General features: G+C 42.5%; 1 protein-coding gene across 1 annotated transcript; it reads right to left on the reverse strand.

Annotated features, from left to right (window-relative positions):
• On the reverse strand, positions 1-25,852 carry ube3c (ubiquitin protein ligase E3C). Its single transcript, XM_035142491.2, has 24 exons — positions 25,704-25,852; positions 24,999-25,109; positions 24,802-24,855; positions 24,097-24,171; positions 23,548-23,694; positions 23,315-23,430; positions 23,038-23,195; positions 22,075-22,228; positions 20,765-20,985; positions 20,421-20,572; positions 20,012-20,199; positions 17,087-17,173; positions 16,805-16,962; positions 15,969-16,195; positions 13,499-13,603; positions 12,985-13,072; positions 10,842-10,939; positions 10,236-10,368; positions 8,758-9,005; positions 5,793-6,005; positions 3,207-3,395; positions 3,047-3,113; positions 2,805-2,935; positions 1-1,193 (listed from the first exon to the last, which is right to left on the reverse strand). The coding sequence occupies exons 2-24, from the start codon at positions 25,062-25,064 to the stop codon at positions 1,023-1,025; spliced, it is 3,246 nt and encodes a 1,081-aa protein (XP_034998382.1). The 5' UTR covers positions 25,065-25,109; positions 25,704-25,852; the 3' UTR covers positions 1-1,022.
• Between the last annotated feature and the right edge of the window lie 305 nt (positions 25,853-26,157).

Here is a 26,157-nt window from a genome sequence, read left to right on the forward strand (position 1 = left end):
TGCAAAAAAGAAAAAAGTGGGTTTATTCATTTCCATACACTCTTGTTTTTGTTTTTCTTCACCCGGTTAGTACACTGATCAGTTGTGAGTCTTATCGACGTGACGCTGCAGGTTTGCTCCCTAAGAGCAAACTCTCAGGCACCGACCAGGGAGGAGATTGTTCACCTTTAGCGAGCATGTGTGAAAACACGAAGCCTCCATTCACACACAAAAGGAAAAGAAAAACCAACCTGTACAAATACTGAATAAATGAATAATACAAGAGTCGTTGTAAACATGTACATATTCACAAATCCGTCATCATATAACACTCCCCCCCCTCCCCTCCCCCCCAGTTAGTCCAGCAGTACGAGTTATTTCCACTGATGGCGTGTGCATGGTTATCGGACACGATAGTTACTACTGGTCATAATAATCATATGAGAAATCACAGAAACTGACGCTTTGATGACCTCTATGTGAAAATAAATGATGGCTGTACACAAAAGCTCCTCCGCAGCCCTTGGCTCATCACAAGGTGGCTTCAGCGTCCTCCAGTCTGCCCTTCTGTTCTTATATTGCCTTTTTATTTTATTTTATTTAATATGATGCCACTTAATCTTTGGTGAAAAATAACTGTCCGTTCATGTTAGATTACACAAGAGAGCAGCTGCTACCGTTGGTTTCTTGATTTTATTTCGGCGCATTATATTTCCTGCAAAACTCGACCGTATCACTGAAGTGTTCTGACGAGCGATTAAACATTTAAATTTCTTAAAAGCAACGAGGATTTAAAAAAAAAAAAAAAAGGCTTCCTACCGCGCTTCATCCCTTTCCTTTCAGTCTGTGGGTGATCATCCCCCCCACCCTTTCACTTGGCACACACACACACACACACACACAAACACACAGTAAATCAGGCAGGTCAGTGCATCATTTTCTTTCCCTGTTCTCGCTTCTTTCTCTCCGTCCCAAGCCTTTTTCTTCCCATTACTACGACACAGAGTCCATGGATGCAGGGTCGGAGAAGCCGCCGCCCCCCCTCAGCTCAGCTCGAACCCGGCAGACGACTCGATGGCGTACAGCAGCTTGTTCTTCATCAGGTGCTCGTCGCAGAACTCCGGCAGCTTGAGCAGGTTCATGCAGGTGCTGGCCGTGGGCAGGCGCTCCAGGTCTGTGCCGCCGTGGTGGATGCAGAAGGCCGGGTAGAGCTCCTGTGTGCGTACATACTTTGTTAGCACATGACAAATTGGCAGCGGTTGCAGATTAAAACTCAAGAGACTTTGCTCATCATGAGGTGTTTAAAGACAGAGGGGAAATCGAGGCAGCGCTGATCACCATGTCCAAAGCAATCCCAATTAAGCAATAAATGTCAAATTCCACAAGGGGATAAATGTTAAAAGAGAGACATTAAGCGCTAAGCTAATACAGAGAAAGGATAAATTTGGGAAATCAGATTAGTGCTTGAAAGGCACCGAGCGGGAACCCGGCCCACGGCTTGACCCTTGGATGAGACGCTGGAGGAATGGTCATTTCATGTTGTCTATCTGGCATTTTTTAAATCAAGCCTCCGTATGATGAGGCCACCTCATCTGCAGACTGTGACACTGAGCGTTTCCATCACAAGCCGGGCCGCAGAATTAGCCTCCACCCTGATTTCATCCCGCTATTTAAAGTTAGCGAATACGGCTCAGCGGCCATACTCGCCCGATTAAATGGCTCTTTGGGGGCTTAGCCGTAATGACCCCATTTTTCTGACAATTACCGTATTAAACTATCGTTGCTTATTGAGAAAGTGTCATTACCGCGGCTATCATTCTGGAAAAAAAAGAGAGTTTCAATCATCTTTTTTAAATGGCTTCTCCTGACAGAGCTATTTCTCCTATAATGAATCCTGGGCCGTTTCACGACAGCTAATTAAGGCTTAGCTGGCTCAGGCTGAGGGCCGGGTCAGGGGCCGCTCCCCCTACGAATTACTGCCCCTTTCCGGCCCTGGAGAAGAGATGGGTGGGAGGAGGAAGCATCCACACGCCGGCCAAAGTCAAATTGATTAAATGTGGAGGGAAGGCAACTATTAAACCCTCAAGAGGAGGGACTGCGAAGGGATTTGAGGAAGAGTTTTGTTCCCTCGCTCTGCTGTCGCACGCATTTAGATTTTCTTAACTAATGACAGTCATAAAACCAATCATATGATAATTACAGCTTCTGGTTAAGATGAAGTAAGACGCATAAAAACACTTTAATGGTCCCGAGCAACACTTTCTGCTTTTTTCTCCCCCTATCTCAAACTACTTAAGTGTCCCACAAATCAAGTCAGTAAGAAAGTCAAATGGTTTCCAATAAGCGAGGAAATCATTTCAGAAAGAGGAGGGAAGCAGTAAAGGCTGAAACAATGTTTAGAAGCATTACATGTTTTCATTTAGCAGGGAATCGCTGCTGTGTCACACAGAGGGCAAAAGTTCAAAGGTTCAACCTGCTACCGAGTTCTGAATGGTAATATTTGTCTAGTCAAGATCTCTGACCAAGCCCACACCCACACCCACACACACACACACACACACACACACACACAGGAAGGTCATGAACTATAAAACAACAGTGGACGTGGAGATAAGGCTTCACCGCACTGGCTCGCTCTTATCGCCGCCTAATTGGAAAATGATCATTTTGAGGGCTGTTATCAGACGAGGTATTTTCATTACAAGCCCATTAAGAGGGAACACTCCCTTCTGTAGGGCTTGGTATACTTGGCGATAATACAGGGAGTACACAGTCTGCAGATTTGAGTAAGATGGAGTGGAAGTTCGAGTCTGGTAAAGCCTCACCTTGAAGCCCAGCAGAGGAGGTCTGGAGCAGCTGGTGACAAACCTGAGCAGCTTGCGCTTTTCGTCGTCTGTGAAGCCGTCGACCACCTCCCAGAAGATCGTGATGACAGGGTGAGTGGGCGAGTACCCGCCTGAAGGAGATGATGATCGACACAATTATATTGTATAACCCACATTCATAAGTATTGTATCTTGAAAGCACCTCACACAAGCGGAGCGTAAAAAATGTAATTCGCTCGTACCTGAGTAGTTTGTGAACTTTTTCAGGTCATCTAGACAAATTGGCACGTGAGCCCCAGATACCAGCACCTGTTAAAAAGCATGAGTACATACATACGTTTTTGTGACCCATGATTGTGCTCTGTGTTAATCAGCAGTTTTATTTGTTCATGTGCGGATTACCTGGATCTCCTGCTGGTCAAACATACGCAGCCACTCCAGGTTGACCACATTGGCCAGGCCCTGTCTGAAGGCGAGGCAGTGAGGCCGGATCTGCTTGTTCAGTCTGTAGTCAGCGACCAAATGGATGTAAGCGATCCGGTTGGCTGTGGTCACAGGAATGTCTTTGCCTCCCAGCTTCAGTTCAACCACCTGGATCCAAAACAGATTTAGTTTTAGTTAAAAATATTTCATGTTTATAGGAGATGTATCATTCCTTCTGTTTCTGAGTAATATTACTGTCAGGCAGCCATATGCATATTTCATTATGCAGATCACTGAGCCTGCCTCTCCTGCCAGATGACCAACAAACAATGTAAGTGCTTTAATTGTGCCAGGTGGATTTAATTCAATCACAGAAAGGTAATTAAATATTTTCCAACAGCACTCTGATTAAAGGTGAGACTCAGTGTGTGTGTGTGTGTGTGTGTGTGTGTGTGTGTGTGTGTGTGTGTGTGTGTGTGTGTGCACGTGTGAGTTTAAGTGCATGGCAGTGGTTCTAAATATAGCACGTCCAATGAACATCTGGTCCAATACAATTTGGCCCCAGGTTCTCTTTTCATTAGCTTTAGAGCAGTTAGCACTTGATAGGATGTGCTTATCTCTCTTCATAAAGCCGAGTGTGTGATGACATCATAACAGCCACGGTGGGACAAAATTTAATGTTCATCTTTTTCCGCCGCAGTTCCGTTTGGTGAATGTGATCTTGTGTCGTAAATATTTAACGACTTCATTTTAAAAACAGGGATTCAGTGACTTTAGGTACCATCTTCACTACACTGTTTTTTAAACATTTTGACCACCACTGATAAACCCAACGACAAAAAGTGTAAATCTGTGGGCATCCCATGCGAGTCCTCTGCAGTGGGTGCAGGTTTGGTTCCAACCTGGCCCTTTGCTGCATGTCTTTCCCTCTCACTCTCCCCTTTCCTCCATCAAATAAAAAAAAAGGTTCAATGCGGAAAAATATAAATATAATAGAGTAAATCTAACATGATTTTTCATTAGGATTTAAAAGCATCAATAAGCAGCATACAGAGGCTAAACATAGCATCATTATGTAATGTGACATGGCGAAAAGCCCTGGGAGATATCTCAACTGGAGGTAGACTCCAGGGGCATCAGCTGCACTATGAGGGGGGGGCGCTGAGTTTATCCCATGTAGATTTCAATATTCTGCCCCTAGTTGCTTGTTATTGTATTAATAAACTGATTAATAAAATAAACAAGCCTATTTTGTTCCCTAGTTAAGAGAAGAACATCCAATTCATCCAGGCACCGCATAAGATATATGATGACTCCACTTCGGCAGGCTGGACAGTTTACACTACACAATGAATCACATATTGTAAATCTAAAATATTTATTTGTAAGTACTTCTACTTTATGTTACTTCATACTTCCACTTTGATACATTTCAGAGAGAATTATTGTATTTATACTCCATTACATTTATTTGACAGCTTTAGTTCCTTTCAAAAAAGATTTTAAACAACAGATAATTTAACTTAAATTACTTGGGGCTAAAGAAAAAACTCAAGCCAGGCACACAAACAAGGTGAGATTCCCAAGTTTTCCCTGAATTCATCCTAACACACACCAAACATGAACAACAGTAGTCACACGCCGAAAAAAACTGACTGACACTCAACAGGATGTTTGTTTAACAACAACACAAACTAGTCAAAAAAGATAATAGACATGAATCAGAAGCTCTCTGACGCAGTCTCAACAAAAACTGATTGATAAGTAAACAAAGGCGTTCAATTGCAACCAGATTGTATTATAATCCACAGTATCCGCTTTTATTTTGTCCATCCCCTAATCGCTGCGTAACCGCGTGAGGCTGCACTGACGAGTGATCATTTTCTGCTTTTTTTTCTCCCCCACGGTGGATTCTGATTATGTGCTAATGTAAGAGAATTACTGTCGTTATCTTGCTTACTTTGGCTATCTCACGAGGGCAAATGCAGGGCAGACTGCTCCCGGGTGTGTGCCTAATCTTTCACAAATTGTTTTCCCTATCGTGTTTGTGATGCCCTATTTGCGACCAGGAAGGCTACATTGTGACTCTGCCATTTCAGGTGTTGTTTGAGAAGAGCTAATAAGACGCGTTAAGGCCCTGAGCAAACAGGGGGTCTGGGCAGAGTGCAGGTCTGGGCCCAGGTGATTCAGTGTGATGACGGCCGCTCGTATCCGCAGCCTTGAGCATTGGAGGGGACGTGCTTAAGAGCATCTAGTTGCTTCTGTCAGGCGTGTTCTGAGATAATTTCTGGGGGAAAGGCAGGTGGAATGGTCAACAGAGCCGCTGTGTTCCCTGCACTGCAGCGGAGCTTAGGGCAACAGTGGCAACGTGCTTTATCTCTTCCAGAGCTGAAAAGTGGTACATCATGGAGGAAATGAATTATTAACGCCACACGAGAGGAATCAAACATGAGGAAGGAAAGATGGCTGAATGAGACTTACTGACCAGGATAGAGAGATGGAAAAAAAATAAACATGTGGATGAATGAACATACTCCATCCCACCCTGAGCCCATCCCTGTTCACCTGAGCCTCTCCCAGATCATTGTTGACCACGGTGAAGTTGAGGCCCAGCTCCTCCACGTCACCCTCGTAGCTCTTGAGGAAGAGAAGGTTGCGGTACATCTCTGGGTCCAGCGAGGCCAGGTGGTGGATGTCCACATCTGCACTGGTTCCCAGAAGTTTGGAAAGGAAGAAACTGGCAAAGGGCAACTCCACCAGCATGTTCTCGTACAGCGCCTGTGGGTGAGAAATGGATGTCAATGGGAGGACAACAGCAAGAAAAGGGACATCCTGACAAATTCACCTACAGACATCAGTCAGCTGGTATAAATGAGGAAATGCTCTGAACAGGAACTGTTTATTACTTGGGTGTCACTGAATAAAACATGATGATTAGATAAGATTACCCACTGGACCTGCATTAAGTAGTAGGTACATATACAACAAAATCTGATTACAACGGACATTACGCAACATTAGATTGGCCTTCTGCTCTTATATCAAAGAAAGTGATCAAGATATCAAGTGATAAGACAGTAAATCTGGTCACATCACGGTGACATAGAGCAAAACACGGAACACAATCTATCTCAAGCACACAGGCTTCTGTTTCACCCACCTCAAACTTTATAAATGCCAATTCTCACCTTGACCTAAAGTGCCATTAAGAACCACAGCCGGGCAGGTGACTCATAAAACCCAAAGCTAATGTACTGGAATAGTCCGAAAAAGAGCCTGTAGGAGGCATTAAAATATACAGGTCTTTATAAATGATCGCACTAAAAACCCTGACCGCATCAGCTAAATGGATTATAAATCTAGGGGATTTCCATAATGCATGCATCTTAAACACACACACACACATAAATCACGGCTATTTTCTAAACACAGGTTAATTGCACAACTTCAAACATTGTCTATTTTTTATGCAAAATAATCCACTTAGTATTTCTCTCGTGGCCGGAGCTCGTTTCAGACCATATGGGCTGCGTGGCCCCTTGAAACCTATCAATAACACTTGTGCCGGGAAGAGGCAGCAATAAGTATATGGAAAAACCTGTAGCCTTATTTTTTCAATGCCACTTACTTTATTTATGAGTGTTTATTGCCAGAAATTGTGCCAAAATGACTTGGGCTGGAAAGAATTAATTATTATGGCCCAGGCCTTTTAATATAAGTGAGTGCAGTGGCAACGCAATTAATACAGATCGCGGCGCCATCAGGTGGAATAAATGCCAGCAACATTGCAGGTGCATTCTGTTAGCTGCCAAATAAATTCCTTAATTTACAGCATTAAGAATCAATAAAATTATAATGCCTTTCAAACACATCTCTATCAATCAGAGGGGCCAACCTCACACACCTCTAAACCGTCAGTTGCTGAAGATTAGTGAGGAGAGACTGTGTAGGAGTGTGGTGTTGAAGAAGGGAGGAGGATGAAACTTTCTTCACCCCTGATAGTTTACAGAGTGGTAAGGCCACTGCTGATGAGGTTGGAGGTTTTGCTCCAATGAGAGATGAATGAAGCACAACAGGGACCTCCCATGGGTCATATTACATAATGAGAAATGGGAATTTGACAAATTGACATCAGTAAACACTCCCATCGCAATTAAATTAACTTTTTTGATCTCTAGGCTGAAAGGTTTGAGGCCCAAAAGCAAAAGGAACCTGTTTTCATGTTTCCCCATTTGTGGCTTAAATCTTTCAGCTTGCCAGCGGGGTGGACAAGTGAGGAAGAAGGATGATGACTGGCCTCTATTCTGATGTTCAATCCCATTTCAGTGAGTACCCTAGACAAGCCACTCCTGCCTGTAATACATCACCTCCACAACAATGGCACGCCTTGGACATTAATTAACAGTATTAATCTCCTGTGTCCTTTGAGCCGCAACGTGCACTGTGCACATTGCGGCAGCAGTGATGCAATCCCAATCTATATAAACGAGTGCCTTTTACCCAGGCAGTAACGGCACTAAACAAATATCAATACGCCCCTCAAATGGCCACTCAAACGTCCATTTTTATGGAGAAAGAGGAACTTAAGATAGGGTTAATTGAAAGTCAAATTCAAATTAATTTCCCCCCACCTAATTGCCTGAACCATTAGCTATGGAGAGCACAATATTGAGGGGGTGGGGGGGCGGAGCGCTGGGAGCTGCTGATTGATCATTTCTCACTTGCATAGAGCACAGAGAAGAAGTGGACTGAACCATCTCGGGCTCAGCAAGAGAGAAGAGACCTGGATGTTCTGGACTGTAAAACAGATCAAAATGCTATTACCACATGCTTTGAACGCTTATTTATGTCCTGTCTGTGTGGGCCTACTGATTTAGTGCCGGCCAAATGCAATCACTACACAAACAAGAGGTAGGAATCATCGGCTAATGGAAGCCCTAATTGAGAGGCGACCGCTTGTCATGAGGTAATTCTTCTCCAGGTTGAGATGATAGCCCCCCCCCCACCCCTACGAGGAAGGCATCTTGATAAACAATCACTACCACATGCATTAAGGATGATTTAGAAACATTAGGCTCTAATAAATAGTGCCATCGGAAGAAGGACGGGACAGGGAAAACAACGCTGTCAACAGATTACGCATAAAACCAATTAAGAAAACTACGGCTTGCAGGAGTGCGAGGATCAAGTTGTCACCCCAACCCTAAAATCTTTTTATGAAACAAATGACGGCAATTTCTCTTAAACGCTGTCAGTTTCCAGAGCAAACACAGAAACAACCTCTGAATTTACATCAACAGCGAGGGAAGCTTTGACACCGACTATGACTGTTATTAATTGACGTATTGGTCATTAACTTAAGGCCATCTGTGATTTCATATTACAATTCTCTTTATGTGAAGAGCTTTATTATCTTCCATTATCCCTCCTTGTTTTAAGGGCCATGTTATGTTACTTTGCATTTTATGTGAGGGCATGGAAATATCTCACATCACTATTATTTTTACTAGATTTTACTTAAATATCTCACCTTTCCGAGAATCCTGCCCAAGAAGTAGTAGTGTCGCGTGAAGGAGACTCCCGTCAGCATCTCAGCGGTGGGGCTGGGATACAGCAGGCTGTCGTTGGTCGTCTTGAAGAAACCTTGGTTTGGATTGAAGCCCGACTTGAGGAGTTCGTTGAGGAACTCCCGGAAGATGCCGCCACCGTCGATGCCCGCCTCATCCAGACCGTGAGCATTCAGGAGATGGACTCTGACCCTTTTCTTCAGGTCCGGTTCTAACAGACCAGAGGAGGTTTAAAGAAAAAGGATTTACAATAATATTCATGGTTACAGTAAATTTTGGCCATATTTTCAGTTAATAAATGTAACCAATTGACACCACAAGAGGATTTTTATGTTATGAATAATTTCTGCGAACAATCACACAATGAAGTCTCAGCATTTCTCAGATGTGAAAATTACTGATGATTAGTTATTATATAAAACGACAAAGATTAATTAATATCCGTAATCACAATTTACTGCTCACTATAGAGTAAAGCTGTTGAGTGTATAGTGGAATGAGTGAGCGAACAAGGGAGGGATTTTAGACACCGGCCGATGTTTTGGGGCTTTTTCTTTCTGCTACACGTACAAAGCGCTAGAGATTTGGACGCCATACAATGACTTCAAACTTTCATCTTTCAATTTTCAAAGCAGTAATTGTTAAAGCAGCAGACGAATACTGAAGAAAAACCAGACGAATGCAAAAACAAGTATGCGCTCCATTAGCTTTGAAATTATAGATTATCAAGATTACCAATAAGTAAACTTGTCAAGAATGACCTTATTTGTCCTGTAAACAAAGACAAAGCTTAAAAATGCTCCTTAAATCTACCGTAGCGCATTGTTGTCTGCCCTTACAAACATATTTAGCAAGAAAGCAATTTTTTGACCTTAGAATATTCAAATCAAATTCTATAAGAGGTCATCTTTCAGAATAATTAATGTACAGTGATAAATCAAGGTGGCTATAACTTATAGACACATAAATGATATAGATCATGTCTTCAGCCCAGGTCTCATACTACTCTTTTTAATCAGAGTGGCCCCACTGAAGTGCCCTTTCAAATTCAAACACAAAAGAGGTGACTTAAAATAATTGATTCTGCTTTTTATGTGATCCATTATAATAATCAGAACCACAATTACGCTTTACCGAAATTCAGCACAAGGAGAGAGCGAACCTTCATCTTTAATGCAAACTGGACCCTCGATCCTCAATATTAAGCTTTTATAGACCATAACAAGAGTTTCAGTGACAGCGTCAAACATTTACAGCACCGCACTTCCTCTCCTCTTGTACTTGTCACATTGAAAATGAATGAGGGACCTAATACAACAACTACGGCACATTTTCCAGACAATGCGATGATTAAGTACATAGGCCTCATGCGTTAAACACAACATAATAATGCAGGCGTAAAATAGTGCTTTTATTCAAACCGCAGCGATGCCAGCCCTACCGTTTTCTGGAGAGAGTTTATCGTAGGCGTCTTCATAGATGTAGTTGCGTCTGATGGTGACATTGATACCATCAGGGAATGGCCCGTCACCCTGAACGTCCCGTTTGTCGGCATAGATTAACCTCTGGAAGATCTAAAAAGACGTAAACCCGGCGGCAGGGTCAGTGAAAAGGTTTAAATGTTCAACAATAGGTTTTAACTGCATTCTATCACTTAATCTTTATCACCCTATATTTAAATTTTTTCAGGGTGAAAAGTCACAGAAAGGAGGAAGGAAATTATATTAAATGCCAAAAAAAAGCAGATTGTTTATTCCTGTGAGAATTGATCCTATTACACTGACACAGCCGTGTGTAGTTTCAACTCAACATACAAAATGTATTAACATGAACTTGGCTTTGGATGGAAAAAATGTACCACATCACTAAACTCGAATTTTTCCCTTCAAAAACATGATGTTAAATATAATAGAATATAATTTAACAATATAATAATAAACATCAGCGTATAATTTACAGCAACATTATACACAAAGCAAAAGCACAGTTCTGTTCTAATATTGCACACAAAATGTTTATTTTTTGTGTCGGGACAATGGTGCAGCACCTTGACTCGCTCCTCGAAGGGAACCACGAACGGGAGCTCCGTGAGGATGGCCAGGTGTCTCTCTTCGGACACAGACAGCTGCGCGGGCTCCAAGCCGACTGCAGAAAGACAGATAAACACACAATACAAGGACGGGTGAGAAATTAAAGTCCCCAGCAATGGGTGACAAGATGTCACTGAGTGGTTTGATGAGTAAGAAAATGAACATGTTAACTTTTCTGGTTTCTGGACAATCAGTCATTCTCTGCTGATATTTTCAACCTGAAACTGTAATTTAAATCCAAAATGTAAATTCTGGCTAGTTTTACTATAAACTGCATTTTGCTGGATCTATCAATTAATAACTCCCGTCTCTGATCTTTTTTACTTACACCTCTTTGGGAATGATCCCACAAATCCTGATGGCAGTTGAGTTTATATGAGATTTTTGAAAACATGTTTTAAGTATTTGTTCTCAACCCTTTTATCCAGAACTGAGAGATCCAATCAAAGTGTCTTTTTATAGCTGGCATCCAAACCCTTGTAGCTACTCCAATTCCACTGCACTATAACTTTGTACTTAGAACATTTTTAAAAGACTATCCATGCATTTAGGTCGATGATATTTCCAAGTCAATCTTCAGTTCCCGTCACTGTCCTCTATCAATGCTGAATTGCAGATCATCTTTTTTTTGCAATTGTCAGCTTGAATTAGATGATTGTTAAACTTTCTGCACAAACTGTGAAAATAAAGGTTACATGCTTCTCAAATATATCAAAGTTAATCATTAAATAACTGGACGATAAACTAATGATAAAAAGGAGAACAATTATTTTGTCTTCTACAGGACTGAATCTGTTCAATTCACAGTCTTGATTAGTTTTAAGTTTAGCTTGTAATTCCCAACATCCAGCGCTCCTCTGTGTATAACACTCATCTGACAGTATCATTACCATTCACGGTGCTTAGTTGAGTAGTTAAGACCTAGTGCACAGCTTACAGCACTGCCATTAAAGACATTTGCTATCCTTCACCCTTTTAATTAACCCAACTGTGAGCTGCACGTCCACATGTTGGGCTCAATCCATTAAGCTGATGTTTGTTTTGTATTAAACTCGGGGTTTAGGTCGTTTAGCCCACGAAGAAAATGCCACAATAGCTAAACTGCTCTTCACCCTCCTCACTTTGCGTCCACCGCAGCTCAATTATTCTGCTCAATTAGTCAATCTGATCTGCATTTTGCCATCAGGTTTCCATCTTTGAGGAGAAATATGGCCGCGGAGTGGTCAATATGTTGCTCGTTCATCAGCCTCGGGCCTGTCCATTTAAGGAAATGAGAAAAGGCCAGACAAACACATGGACCAGATGTGGCTGAGTTCATCAGGTACTTTCACACTAATTGAATTTATCCCATGCAGCCTCTGAGTGGCATTAGGTAGATCATACACACATTGTTATCAGCTTGTTTTCACACCATACTTCACAGAAACCCGGGTGAGCCAGATGAAGCCCTGTCTGCATCACTGTGCTTTCCTCTGAGTGCCTAATTGAGTGAATTAAGAGAAAATGTGGCGATATATCTTTGTTGAAAACAGAGAAGGTTAATGACTTTTTCCGAGGTTTTACTCTGTCCCTGTGAAATGAAAGAAGACTTTACACTAAGAAGCATTTGTTCCAAGCTAAAAAAAAGGTAAACTATCACTTGTAAGGGGGGGGAATCTATTATATATTTCCTAGTCCTGCACCTTCATCCCCCCCCAGTATATAGAGAAACTAGTGAGATGATTCCTTGTTTTTCTTCATGCATTTCAATGCACAGCTCTATAGAATAAGAGCAGCAAACAGAGAAGGTGACTTTGGACAGCAATTAGGATGATTTTCTGGGCAATGTGTCAAGCTGACACAAGCATTATACAACTCTAAATTTCCACCCATTGCCAGTGGAGCCGCTCAGTGCTGTGCATTAAGTACAGCAAAGTGAATAACAAGCTGAGAGTCTAGTTGTTCGGGCTGAGGAGAAATAACATTAACAGGCTATTCAAAGACAACTACAGGGCAGGATCACTGTAAGGGTTAATGTTTTCATGGCATAAGGAGACACACTAACATGTACCGCTCTTAATGTTTCGTGACAAATAAAAACATTAACACAGATGACAGTACCATCGAGTGTTGACTGGAGTGGCCCGATGCGACCCATCCGTCTCGTTCTCCACACGTGTCTTGCAGAGGGGACGTACAGCTGTGTGACCTGGAGGTGCAAAAGACCGGTCAGTTCAACTTGTCAAACCAACCTGGGAATATAGGTAGGGGCCTCAGTTTACATATCATGAACATACTCACACAGGAACTTCAATGAGCAATTAGATTTCTTTCAAATAACTATTGCAATCACACTTTTATAAGCTTAAGTTTCTCAGTCAGCAGGGGCTTCACAGTTGTAATTTGTATTGGTTTTGCATGTTAACGTTGTTTGGCACCATTCTGATACCATCATGATTTTATTAGTTCGGTTTCTCTATGAAATATGTTTGATATTCAGTGCCAATTATTATTATTACTTTAACAAAACTGAGAGCTAATAATTACACACATGTGAGCATCGCTGCTGTTCACGGCCACATGCAACAATGATCTGCCTGGTTAAATCCAAACAGGTGTGACGACAGCAAAGTACCTTATCAGCACGGATGTTGACCTCCGACGAAAGCCAATGACCTGCGGGACAGAAAGGTCGTCTAATGTCGCGAGCTTTCACCATCTTCACCAAGTTAGTGATGACCTGTGTAGTAGATCAAACACACAGCACAGCCATACACACATTAGCACCTCGAACTCCGTCAATTGTTGCTGCGCTAAATCAAACTCGTTGTTGGACAACAAACCGTATGATTCAAGTACATTTCAGAGGAGAGAACACAAGATTGACAAACAGGTGCCTTGTCTTAGAGAAAAAAAAGCAATTTGAGACTTCAGCCATTAGTGCGCCATTTATGGGGAGTATAAAAGAAAAACGACCTGCTCCGTCCCTCAATGTCCAGCCCTGTTAATTACTAGCGAGGTCTGCTGACATCAGCCACTGGACAGAGAATTCAAAAGACACAGCAGCCGCAGCAGCGGTTCACAGTGCTGCATGTAGAAGCGTGGCTCTCGCCTCGCCTGCAGAAGGTTCATGGTTACAACAATATTTCACCCCGATGTCACTTTGTAACGTTCACAGAGCAATTTCAGGCGACTGCCAACAGAATCTGTTTTATTCATAAGCCCTGTCTGCTGGGTACAGTTGATGATAAATATAAATTTTTCAGAATTAGGATTTCAGTCAGAAGTCCAGGATTGAGACCGAAGATTTTATAGTAATACATTTACTTTGCAAATGTAAAGATTTCAGTCTTATTTGGACTGAACGGGTCTACTGTTGCTGTGACACCCACCATATAACCTCATGAGTGCCAATGCACGACAATTCATTACGTCTGCTCTGCCATAACAGTTACAGCCACTCAATTTCCATATAATCCCCCAGCTAGATTATTTCAATCGAAGTTTTCTTTTCCAAAGCACGCCATTTTCATAGAGTGACAATCAATCTCGGCCAATCACTGGGAGGCAACTGGAGTCCGCAATAATGGCAAGTGCAAAATGCTGTAAAAGACGCGTGGCGATGGGTTTGGAGGAGGCCTACCCCCTGACTCTGGGAATGAATAAGCATTCCTTAATTAGCCCATCGGGTTAAGTGCAAGCCTTAATGGGCCTTTCCCAAACTCCGGCGTGACATCGTTCTCCAAACATGGCCAAGAAGAAAGTTCCATTAGCAATATTAATACAAGCTTAGTTGATCATTTTCATTCAATTAACTTCTTTCAATTAAATAGATAGCTCGACAATGGAGGTGATAAAAGATGGGGAGGGACGGCTGATGACACGAACCAAACATTAGTGTGTTAGGGGTCAGCAGCGTTAAACGGACTGTAAATCCCACCGTTCAATTTGGAAAATGCATTTCCCCTGCTTCTCACTTCTTTAATGGGTCGTTTTAGCTGACAAGAGGCCTTTGAGCAGATCTTTTATGAAAAATACTGACATGCTCTTTGCGTATTAGCCACCTTTTCACACAAACACCAGTGTTCACTTTTAAATCCTTCTGTCAAAGACTAACAGCCAAGAACAGAGTCGCTTAATTACCGTTTCCTTGACAGAGAATGGAGGAGAGGAGAGGAGAAAGGAGAAATGAAACGCGGGATGTGGAATGAGAAAAAGAGCCGAGGAGAATGAAGTTAATGCTGTCTTCTGCCTCATTTCCTCTGGGTAAATAACCAATGGATGACCTCCATGGCAGCGCTCCACCTTGTCTTTGCCTGCTCATGCACACATGCTCGATTTCCATCCAACACAGGGAAGCATTAGGCCACTCTGCTTGACCGCACAGACAGGCTACACAACTATTAAGCCTCATGTTAATGTGCCGCAGATCACGGTTTACGCTCCGAGCAAAGAGGAGTTTGATTTAAAATTCTCCTCCACGATGAAATCCATTCAGAGGTGACACCATCACTGACAGACAAGATGAATGAGCTGCCAATAGCAATGATAACACATGAGCAATGGTCTATGCTACAGGTGTAATAGATTTACAACAGTCCAATTCTAAAGCCACCATTTGTTTCTTGACACAGTTCTGGAATAATTTTTCACTATGTCGTTTTATTAAGAAAAATACAATTTAATGTCAGTACTGCTTAGTGTCTGAAATTGACATAAATTAACAACACACTGGTTAGCTGGTTAGTTACTTTGAGGTGATTTTTTCAAGATGCTTCGCATGTTTGTTGTGTGACAGAGTCTGTGTGTACAACATGTGAGAGAGTGTAAACACGGACGTACACAGAGTGGCAGAGCAGTTTCTCGACACCCTTCACTTTATCTCCTGCGCTCTATTTAAAGTCAACAGTGAGAGTGAGAGACACAACAAAGAGAGCAAGAGGACGATAGGCGAAGAGTTCGAGCAACATATTTACGATTTCTGCATTCACATCAGGATTTGAGTGAAGAAAATAAATGTAGTTAAATGCCAGATGTGATATCATTTGACATATATGAATAAAACACATTAAGCTGTAACATGTGAGTAATTTTATATACCCTACCTTGAAGAGCTGCACCCAGCGTTTCTGTTCGGCCAGGATACGCTGCTGAACCTCAGAGTTGGTCTTGACGCCCACGCTGCGGAAGGCCACCATGTACTCCTCTCTGTGCTCCGTTTTGGTCTCAGGGTAGGCCAGCTTGATGATTCCCAGACATGCATCTCTCAGACAGCGAGACAAAGTGACCAGCTCCGTCAGTGTGAAGGGCATCATGGAGGACTGCGTCTGAACTGTTGAGAAGGAGAATGTTTTCACTGTCTTTTACAGATATTGATTTTCACATTCCCATGGCGGCAAGACAAAATTCAACCGATGAAAGCAACGGTCAATAATGAGACATTATATTGCAAAGAAAAGCAAACGTGTCCAAACAATAAACAGGTCCAGGATGAGGTGTTTCCTGAATAGAGTTTGTTTATCACTCATTATTGTCCATTGTGAAGACATTGCAAATGATTTCAGGGTAAATTTGGCTCAAAGTCATTATTAAATATATATAATTTTGATGACATTGAAGAGTCTGCCATTATCTCCTTCTGGGGGTAGAAACAAGATGCAAGAGAAAGGTTGACTGGGAAAATACTTGTCTGCAGCGTATTTTTATGAGTAATAAATACTGCTAAATACTACTAATTATTTTTTAGAATTCTAATTACAAATTACTTATGCATTGCTTTGGCCTTTCAGTCTTTTAAGAGTCTGTAATTAGTGGACCACCCTAGTCGACATCGGACATATAAGATCACAGAAACCACAGACAATTAGTCCAAGAAAGCTTTGAAAGTACATATAACATATGGCACTTATAAGAGACATGAGGCCATTTTTGTGTTTATTACCTTCCAATTCATGCCCGAAAAACTCGCTATCATGCACAGAGATAAGCGAGTGGCTGAAGAGGGAGCTGAAGAGATAGAAGAGGGGAATGATGCGGTTCGAGTCCTCGAATGACATGGGAGAACCTCGTGAGATCAGCTGTAGCAGTGGCACCGTGGAGCTGAGGGGAAACACAGAGAGGACGGGACTAAGTACCAGGCACAAAGTATAGATGCAAGCATAAATATGCTGCATTCATAAGTATCTTCTTTTTTTTTCCAATAATCAAAACAGCATTAGCTCACCCAGTGATCATTTTATTTGTCATGGAGGTGATCAGGTACCAGAGATGCCTCAGGAAACGTGCGTTGAAAGCTAAACTGTACAGAAGTCTGCAGAGAACAAACAGGGAGATGAGACACATTAGAGAGATGAAAGCAGAATGTGTTAAAGAACTATTTCAATCAGATGACACAATCAGTGTGAAGAACAGTAAAATGACTTTCCGCCAATATGTCTGCTATGCTCTGATTGTTAACTTTGCCCCGTTAACCAGAGGACACAAGTTAAAGGAGGGGAAAAAAATAAATGACACCGTTATCCAACATTTTCCTCATAGAATTTTCTTGGCCTTTCTCTCCCCTTTTATACCTTGTGAGGGCCGAAAAGAGATTAAATGAGCCATTAAGCTTTATTTAGGCGAGGCACCTTCCATTAGTAAACTAGTTGCTGGCGAGGGTGCCCAGCTCGGGTCATAAACAGCCCTCTGGCTTCCTGCTGGAGGCCCATTTAACTTAATGGCCAGGGGAGCAAGACAATGGAGGACGGAGGAGGAGGGGAAGCCTGCTCCTCGCTGTGACCCCGCAGCGCCAGCATGCTTCCACACTCACAGTGAATTACATGATAACACTGAGGAGGCCCCACATACCTCGCTATAGTCGCGTTGCACTCAACGGGCTGTGGCACCAAGGTGCGAAGATGCTCTTTGTTCAAGTGTGTGTGTGTTTGTGTATACTCCTAAATTGCATGGCTTTTCACACAGAGGGTAAGTACAGGTGACAATAATGTGGTAAGTAAGCTAAAAGGCAAAATAAAGTAGCCCCTGCATATAATAGGCCCTTGTCTGAAGGGTGACAGTACTGACACCTATAAGGATGCTTGCCTTTAATAGGGCAGTGTCATGTATTCATAGTGGAGGAGAGGAGTAGAGGTCAACAGAGGAAAAGTAGGAAAGAGCAGGGAAAAGGGAATTCTGCATTTCCTGAACTTTCTCATCTCAATGTCAACGCTCAAATTCCCATCCCAGCATTCAATCTACAAAAACCCATTCAAAAAATTCCAAAATGGAAATGAGGAGCAGAGTGTCACACGGCCCTCGGTGCGGCTTGAAAAATGGTTTGAGCCGAGCGCACGCCATCTGTCAGTGCAACAAGGCTCAGGAGAGAAGCAGGGAGTAGTGCAGTGGGCTCATAACAAGTGATGCGGGTGTTTGATTGAAATGGGAAACAAAGCACTAAATGCCAGCTGACATGCTGATTTACGGCCTGAGAGAACCCAAACCCCCATTTCAATCATGGAATGAACCACTAATAAACAAAGTCAAGACATCAAAAGGGGTGGCGCGTGTGTGTGCGTGTGCTTGTGTGTGTGTGTGTGTGAAAAGCAGCTAGATGAATCATGCCTGGATCATTTCATTTCGCAGTAATGAAAGAATCTCTGTTCAGCAGAAAAAACAGGCGTGCTCGGGTCAGATTTGATACCATGATGACTGAACTGATTTTCTGCCTGAATAAAAACGTGTTTTTCTTGTATAAACAACATCAACATCATTATCTCATGGCCAACACACACGGAAAAATCACAGCAAGTCTTCAAAAGTAAATGAAGGACCAAAGCTCATCTGTGCTCACTTTTATCACAGCGAGCTCCGTTAGCGACAGGGTGCTACACCGGGTGAAACCAAACCATCAAAGTGAAATTACACCAAATATCCAAGTCTAAACAATTAAAGTCAAATTACCACACGGCCACTAGAACAAACCTGGGCTGAGAACAATTTGTAAAAACAATTAACACTAAATTTTTGCCCCAAATTATTTTACAGCTTTTTCGATGTCCTCTGAAAAAAAAGGCAGAGAGCAGTTATATGAGAGATTTTACATATTTATTAAAAAAGACAGCTTGCCGGGCCGACTGGACAACTGGCCAGCCCCACTTTTTTTTTTTTTTTGCTGTAAGTGCAGTAAATCAAGGCCGGGATGCAATTTGCTCCCCTTAGCCTCTTGTAAAGCTATCCCGTCCACTTTTGCAGTGATTAATCTTTCTCAGTGAGCTAATTATTTTGTACAGATATCCAATAATGATGGAAGACGAAGGGCAGGATTTATGGTAAAAGCGAAAGGAAGGAGGAAGCCGTAAAAAATTAAAGGAAACGATGGGGCGGGGGGGTACGCGGGGATAAACTGAAGTTCGTCTAAATTCTCAAGTCTACGGCACAAAATTACTCGCTGACCATCAGACTCCAGCTCTGTGTGTGTGTCCTGTTTTATCACTTGTCCCTATATGCATGTATTCATGTTGAGGTAAGCTGAACAGATATGTAGTAAAACACAGTTGCTAACATGGTATGAATCTTTATACATACACATCCCCGCCCACACATACAAATCAACTGGCAGCAACGGGCTCCACTAATAATTAACTAGAGCAGGTTGACCATGCATGAAGCTCAGTCTGGATCACCTCCCGTCAGTCAATGCACCATCCGCCCCACCGCCCCACGCCACCTCTGACATCCTGGCCCTAATGTAATCAACCTGAGAAGGGGTAATTGCCCCCATCCAAGAGTGACAGCTTCCCTGACATCCCTGCTTCCTCTGCCGGTTGTAAATGCCAGTGGGTGCGGACCACAGATAACTGCCTGCCGCATTTCACCGTTATTTACATTACTGCTTACAGCGCAGAAACACATAAAGACACAGTTTTCCACTCAATCAGGTAGGTGTGTAAACAAGCCCGCTGAAAGCAAAGCTGATCTCAACAAGATGTATAAAATGTTATGATATCAAATAAAAAAGAAAAAGGCTTTAAATTTACTTTCACATCAGGTTTTTTTCACTGCCTGGTTCACCTTTGTTATGATCTGATGAATATACATTGTTGTATGCATGAAAAAGCAAAGTGTGTCTGAGCTGTTTTAAAAATAATCAACAGGATTTTTGTATTCTTACCTGACTTTTGGCACCATGAGGCGATGCTGCACCATTAGTGTGTGACAGATGGACGCCATCATTGTGAAAACCTCCTCGCTGGCCGAATCCCTCCACACCAGGTTCAGCAGAGCGTTGGTCTGATGCTTGGTGTCCAGCTTGTGGACGCACTCTTCAGTGATCAACTGCACAGATATCCGACTGTCATCCTGAAAGAGAAGGAAACAGGTGTAAGTAGAAAGACTGGAATGATGACAGGAATTAGCCAAGTTTAAAGAGTCGAGTCAAAGCATGTTTAATTTTATCATATGGTTAATCAATTCTTATTCCATATTTGTGAAAATACGAAAGCATAACTTCTTTAAAGACCATCATTCTTTTTAGGCCTGTGCACATTCTAGTTGATATCCAATAAGAAAATGCATCATACCTGCATTGATGATGAATGGATGCCAGCGTTATCCTCGTCCTCCGAGTCGCTGCTCACCTCAGGCCTGGTGCTGCCCTCCGACACAGGCAGCAGCGGCAGCAGCGTCTGCAGGGCCCGGAGGTACAGGTGGAGACCCTCCTCTGATAGAGAAGCTGCCAACACACACCCATCTTTATTACTGTACATAATAATCCTATCTTTACCTCTATAAATCAGTCTCACACTGAGTTTATGCCTTAAATGAGTCATATTTATTTCATATGAACACACTGCAATACTGTATATAATATATATAATGATACAAGGAGTGTACAGTACCAACAGTGGAGTGTGTGTGCACCTACCTAAGCAGTTCTCCCCTGCAGAGAGGACAAAGTAAAATATCCACGGTGCCTGGCTCTGTCTTGCTGAGGAGGAGGCGATGGTGGCCTGGAGGGAGCTCAGGAAGGCCTCGAACGGGAATGAGAGACGGAGATCCGATAGCGCCGGGATAAAGAAGTGAAAGATCTGCTCGGTAAACGGTGCCGAGATGAACTCCTTAGTAAAGGCTGAAAATACAAACTGCCTACAAGGCCACAGAGAAGCGAAAAAAATTAGACAGGCGGGCATTGGACCAGTTAACACATTAGATGAATACTGATATGAACAAAATGCAGTATGTTCAAGGAGAAACTAGCGAGCAGGAGGGGGGGTGTTCTAACATCACCCTGCTCTTTCTGCTTGGTGAGTACTTCGGTGTTGTCTCGCCAAACAGAGCGGCTTTGTGTGGCTCAGTCACACACATCTGGTGAGTCAAGTCAGATAATTAGCTGTTGGAGTCGGTGTGTACACAAGTTTCTCTCACTCCCGCCTTGCTTTTCTTCAAAGAAGAAAAGGAGTCCTCTTGTTGTGTGTTATTAAGAATGTCTCAAACGGAGGGCAAACAACCTGATATTATGCACTCTGGCGAGCGAGCAAGTCTGGGGGTATTTTATGGCTTGTTGTAAATTGGTCTCTGAAGCAATTACTGCTTCACCACTGACTGGAGGGGACAAAAAACTGCTGTGGTTTGTCCGATCAGTTTAATGGATGATTCCAAAAGAATTCACTAGGGGCAAACACTTTTCCTTCCTGCAAACATTAGGTTATATTTCTCTTCGCCTAAAAAGCAGCTACTTGGGTGGTCTGCAGAAAGCACTAACTTTATAAGTGTCTCAACAGATGAACATACAGGGTGAAGACTTATTTGTGATAATTTAATTTGTTGTTAATATGGGAGACTCACCTTCTCCAAAAAAGTCATGCTACAAAGTAAGGATGTAAGAAACTCCAACAAAACGGTCATCATCTATCACAGTTGTTGTTTGTTAGTCCAAGAATCATGCTGAGTAATTTTACCATCAGACAAAAGTCACCACGAGCGGTTTACGTTATCAATCTTTTTACATTTGGGCAATAACCAATAACTTTGTGGACCCACTCCAAGAAGAATTTACAAAATTATTTTTAGAATTCACTGAGTCCTTTTTCTGACCATATAATGTCATGCTTTCTCTGAAGCCACTGCTCTTCATGGTCCTGTCTTGCCACTCTGAGTTAAATTTCACTCATATCCAAGCACCAAACTCCATCCACTACTTGTTGTAACAGCCCAGATTTCACACTGATACCGTACCTTGCGCCTATTGTGCAGGAGGAGTAGGTAAAGTGCAGGGGTTTGAGGATGTGCTCCAACAATGTGCTTGCGAGAGGGATAGAGGGAGAGTCGCTGTACTCCAGACTGGAAGGGAGCCTGTGATTCACAAGAATGTACAGCGACCGGTAGTATCCTAAACAAAAGACACAAACGGGTATAAGATTCAAAAAGAAGGGTTAGGCATCCAGATGACTTCAATAAACATCTACCACGTACACACTACAGCATATTTTACTTCAATATAAAAAGTAGTAAATGTTTGTGTTTGCAGTAATCAGTCCAGAATTGAAGGAAGATTATTAAGTCAATTGTCTGAACTTTTCTCAGTGTAATTCAACTTTAAAAATAGAGGCAGCTGAAGTATTAAATACACAGAGTGGGAAAAGGAGAAACGCGCATCGACAAAAAAAGACTACTCTCCTAACTTTCGTAGTTTTAGCTGTAAAAGAGCAGCTAGCTAGTTTTCCTGTCTAATTAGGCTCTAGGACGGGCTCTCTCTGCAGCCGACATAGTGCCAACAATCAAACAAAATGTATTATGTTGACAAGTGTGAATAATCTTGAACAGTACTGTTGAAAATGAGTCATACTTCTGGGAAATTGTAAATACAATGAGATGTACTTGACCAGGCGCCAGTTAGAGCGGGAACTGCCCACGTACAGATTAAGTGTTTAAACACTTCAGATCAAATGATACCACCACAAATTTAACATCGCCATACACCCGCCCGTGTTTGACAGGTACAGTAGGCTTTAAAGTGTTTGTTTATTTCTGTCTGTGTGGTAGCAAACAGTGGAATAAGATAAGTGTCTGCAATAGTGACATTTTGCATCCTCCCAAAAAATTGACAACAAACTTAAGTATTAAATATACACCTGTAATATCAAGGCATCTAAATACACTCATTTAATACTAAGCCAGTGAATTCCTCTGTTAACTTACCTTTCTGTACCATATAGTGCAAAATCTGCTCGAGTAATGAAGCTACATAGTTAGGATCTGGAATAGCAGGAAGATAGGTTCTCTCTGAAGAAAATATTTCTAGCATCCGCATGGGAACCGCCACATTTAAACTGTCGTCCTTGCAGTTCTGCAGGAGTCTGGGAGACGAAAAGAGGCATGAGTAACACAGTGAGGATTACTAATAAGTTCCAAACAGCTTGCTGTGTCTTTATGCAGCTTAAAATATAAATTCATAATGAGTTTTTAAGGACATTACCTGCAGCAGAAGCCTAAGATCGTCTTGATCTGAAACGTACATGTCTGCTTCTGTGGCCCCGCCAACAGCTTCACAAACTGACTGTTGTGTTTCACCAGATTCTGGCATAACCATATCTTTAGAAACAGACAAACGGAGACAAATTTGTATGGTATGCATGTTGGCCTCTAGCTACAGTATAAATGCATCCGTGCAACAATCACTTAAGAATTAAACACATTTTGCATCCTCACCAATCGATGTGCATCCACCCTCTGTCTGTAAAAAAATATGAGTTGTCTTGATAGGAGGCAAAGACCAGGACCGTCCAAGACATGCTGAACACCACCTGCATGCGTCTTACTGACACACTCATCAAACCTGGCCCTCTGGATGGCATACTGGCAGAAAAAGAACACCGGTGAAATATTGCAACAACTCTGTTTAAGCAGACTTGTTATGAAAAGTATACATGTGCAGTGAAATCAAAACATGGAGACCATTAACTTTATTAACACATAAACAGACACTTGTTATGTCTGCAAAACCATCACACAGTTAGCTCCATTCATAAGCCACCTGCATGTTATAGGGTTTTACTGACGCACCTTTATCAATCACAGTCATATAGTCAATAAAGAAACCACACCGTAATAAACCTTAACATATTACAACAATGAATTCCTCAGTGAATATATTCATGGCTCCTACACCTACTTTTACTCAATTTGAAAACGTGGTTTTTGACTCAAGAAAAACAGGAAAGTGATATGAAAACTTAAAAGGGCGTCTTGCAGACTTACCTGGCGTTTCAAGTCCTGGTATCCACGTATGTAGGACTGAATGATGATAGCATTCTTCAGACGTCTTCTTTCATCCTAACAGATTAAAGAACAGAACTTAGACCTGATGAAATTACCAGACTCTTTCACTCTTATGGGTTATATGCATTTTCTCTTGCAAAGTAGTGCAACATAATTGTGGTAATTCTTCCCCAGACACACAATGGATCTTTCAATGAGCGCACAAACAAACCCATACAGTGACAAAGAGACTTAACCCGACCAGGGTTGTGATCAGATCGAACTTCTCTGCTCTATATCCCAAAAAAATCACGTACGACATTTGTGTTTACAAAGACAAAATGATGTTGTGTTTACCCAGTCTGAGTTTACAGATGTGTGTGACAATGTTTGAGTGTGTGTTGGCGCGAACGAGCATTAGAGAAAGAGAACGGCGAGAAAAGTCATGAGGGACTGAATGAATCAATGAAGCTGCGTGAAGATCTACTATGAAGAAAGATTTTAAGAAACAAATTTAAGTAGTGTCAATCGATTGCCACAAACAAAGTCAGCTGAGTAGGCGGTCTGTTAATTGAGGCCCGGGGCAGGTTTGCCTTCACACAGCCTAAATAATGTGGCCATATACATCTCAGACCACCTCCAGATGGGGTCGGAGCGATCTGATGTCAGGACTTATTTGGGTGCGTGAACTGGGTGTTAGATTACCTCTCTTTTTCTTCTTTCCTCTTGGGTGCGGTGAAGCAGAGATGCTTTCTCCTCCTGGAAAAAACAAAACAAAGAGACCTTATCAGTAACATTATAAACAGACTTTATCATCAATGCTTTATCATCAACGTGAGGAACTGGGATGGAGCGGACACCTTCCCCTCCATCTCCTCCCTGACAGGTCAAACGACACCTACCTTTTTACTGGCTCCTCCGAGTGACACATTGGGTCTTGTCTTGAAATCTCCCTCAAAGCTGAACATTGTTAGATTCTTCCCATGGACTGACCCAGAGGTCGCAGCTTATTCCTGGAGAGAGAAAGAGAAAGTACGAGATGAACTCGGTGGCGGAGCGAACACACTCCGAACACCAGTGACAACAATGTCCTGACGACTCGTGACTTAGCTTTAACTTAGGGGCTAACGTGTTCTCCAACTGTTACAGCACGTTGCTACGTTTCCGTTGGTGACTCGTGTAGGGAAATATACAACACGTCACCTCGATGGGTGTTTATGGAGAAGACGGAAAGGTCGACGTGAGCTACTCCAACGGCTAACAGCTTCTGTTTGGACACAACAATAGTTAGCTAGCCGGTCAACTTAGCTAGCTAATGACTCAGCAGCTGTCAGGTAATAAACTTCGCCGTTTACGCCGCTGGATTCCGGACAACACCGGAAACACCGCATCACACGTTTATTCGTGACAACGTCGCAGCGTCGGCTCACACATGTGTACGTAGCATGATTTTTGTTGACGTTAGCACTCGCAGCTAGCTAGCACAGCAGCGAAGCACTCACACAGGCTGACTTTACGAGAGGGGGTCCTTCTTTCTCTTCCTACTCCGCTCTTATTACAGGAAACTCATCTGAGAGCCGTGAACCAACAACCTGCGAATCGTTTACCTGAGGCAGGTCAATTAGGACAGACACACAACAACTCTGAGGAGCAGCTCAGGTGTTAATCCACTCGTCTTCTTCTTCTCCTCCTCCTCTACAGACATCAACACACAACCGGGAAGAGCCGGAGTCACTGCATCCGCTTCCGGCACACTGATGGCCCGGCCGCTGATTGGACAGGAGTCACGTCAATAATAACGGAATTAAACCCGCCTCTCAACTAGATCCATTGAGAAGCTTCTGTGTGTGTGTGTGCGTGTGCGTGTGTGTGTGACACAAGATATATGAAATATATTATTATTATTAGTAGTAGTAATAGTAGTAGTAGTATAGTACATTTAAAGGTTAGATATATTCTCTACATCCCTTTTGTCATTTGCTTGTTTCTGTATTTATTCATTTGCACTTAGCACATAATCCCACACACACACTACATCAGTGGTGGACAACTTGGTCCACC

Source organism: Hippoglossus stenolepis, chromosome 19 (genome assembly GCF_022539355.2).
Source record: "Hippoglossus stenolepis isolate QCI-W04-F060 chromosome 19, HSTE1.2, whole genome shotgun sequence".
NCBI lineage: Eukaryota > Metazoa > Chordata > Actinopteri > Pleuronectiformes > Pleuronectidae > Hippoglossus > Hippoglossus stenolepis.

Bases quoted from the DNA above. Each gene is read 5' to 3' on its own strand.
- ube3c (XM_035142491.2), bottom strand. From the start codon at position 25,064: ATGTTCAGCTTTGAGGGAGATTTCAAGACAAGACCCAATGTGTCACTC. The intron at 20,573-20,764 runs GTAGGTGCACAC...GTGTGTTGGCAG, and splicing joins TGCAGGGGAGAACTGCTTAG to CTTCTCTATCAGAGGAGGGT. The intron at 13,604-15,968 runs GTAGGGTATATA...TCTACTACACAG, and splicing joins GCTGGGTGCAGCTCTTCAAG to GTCATCACTAACTTGGTGAA.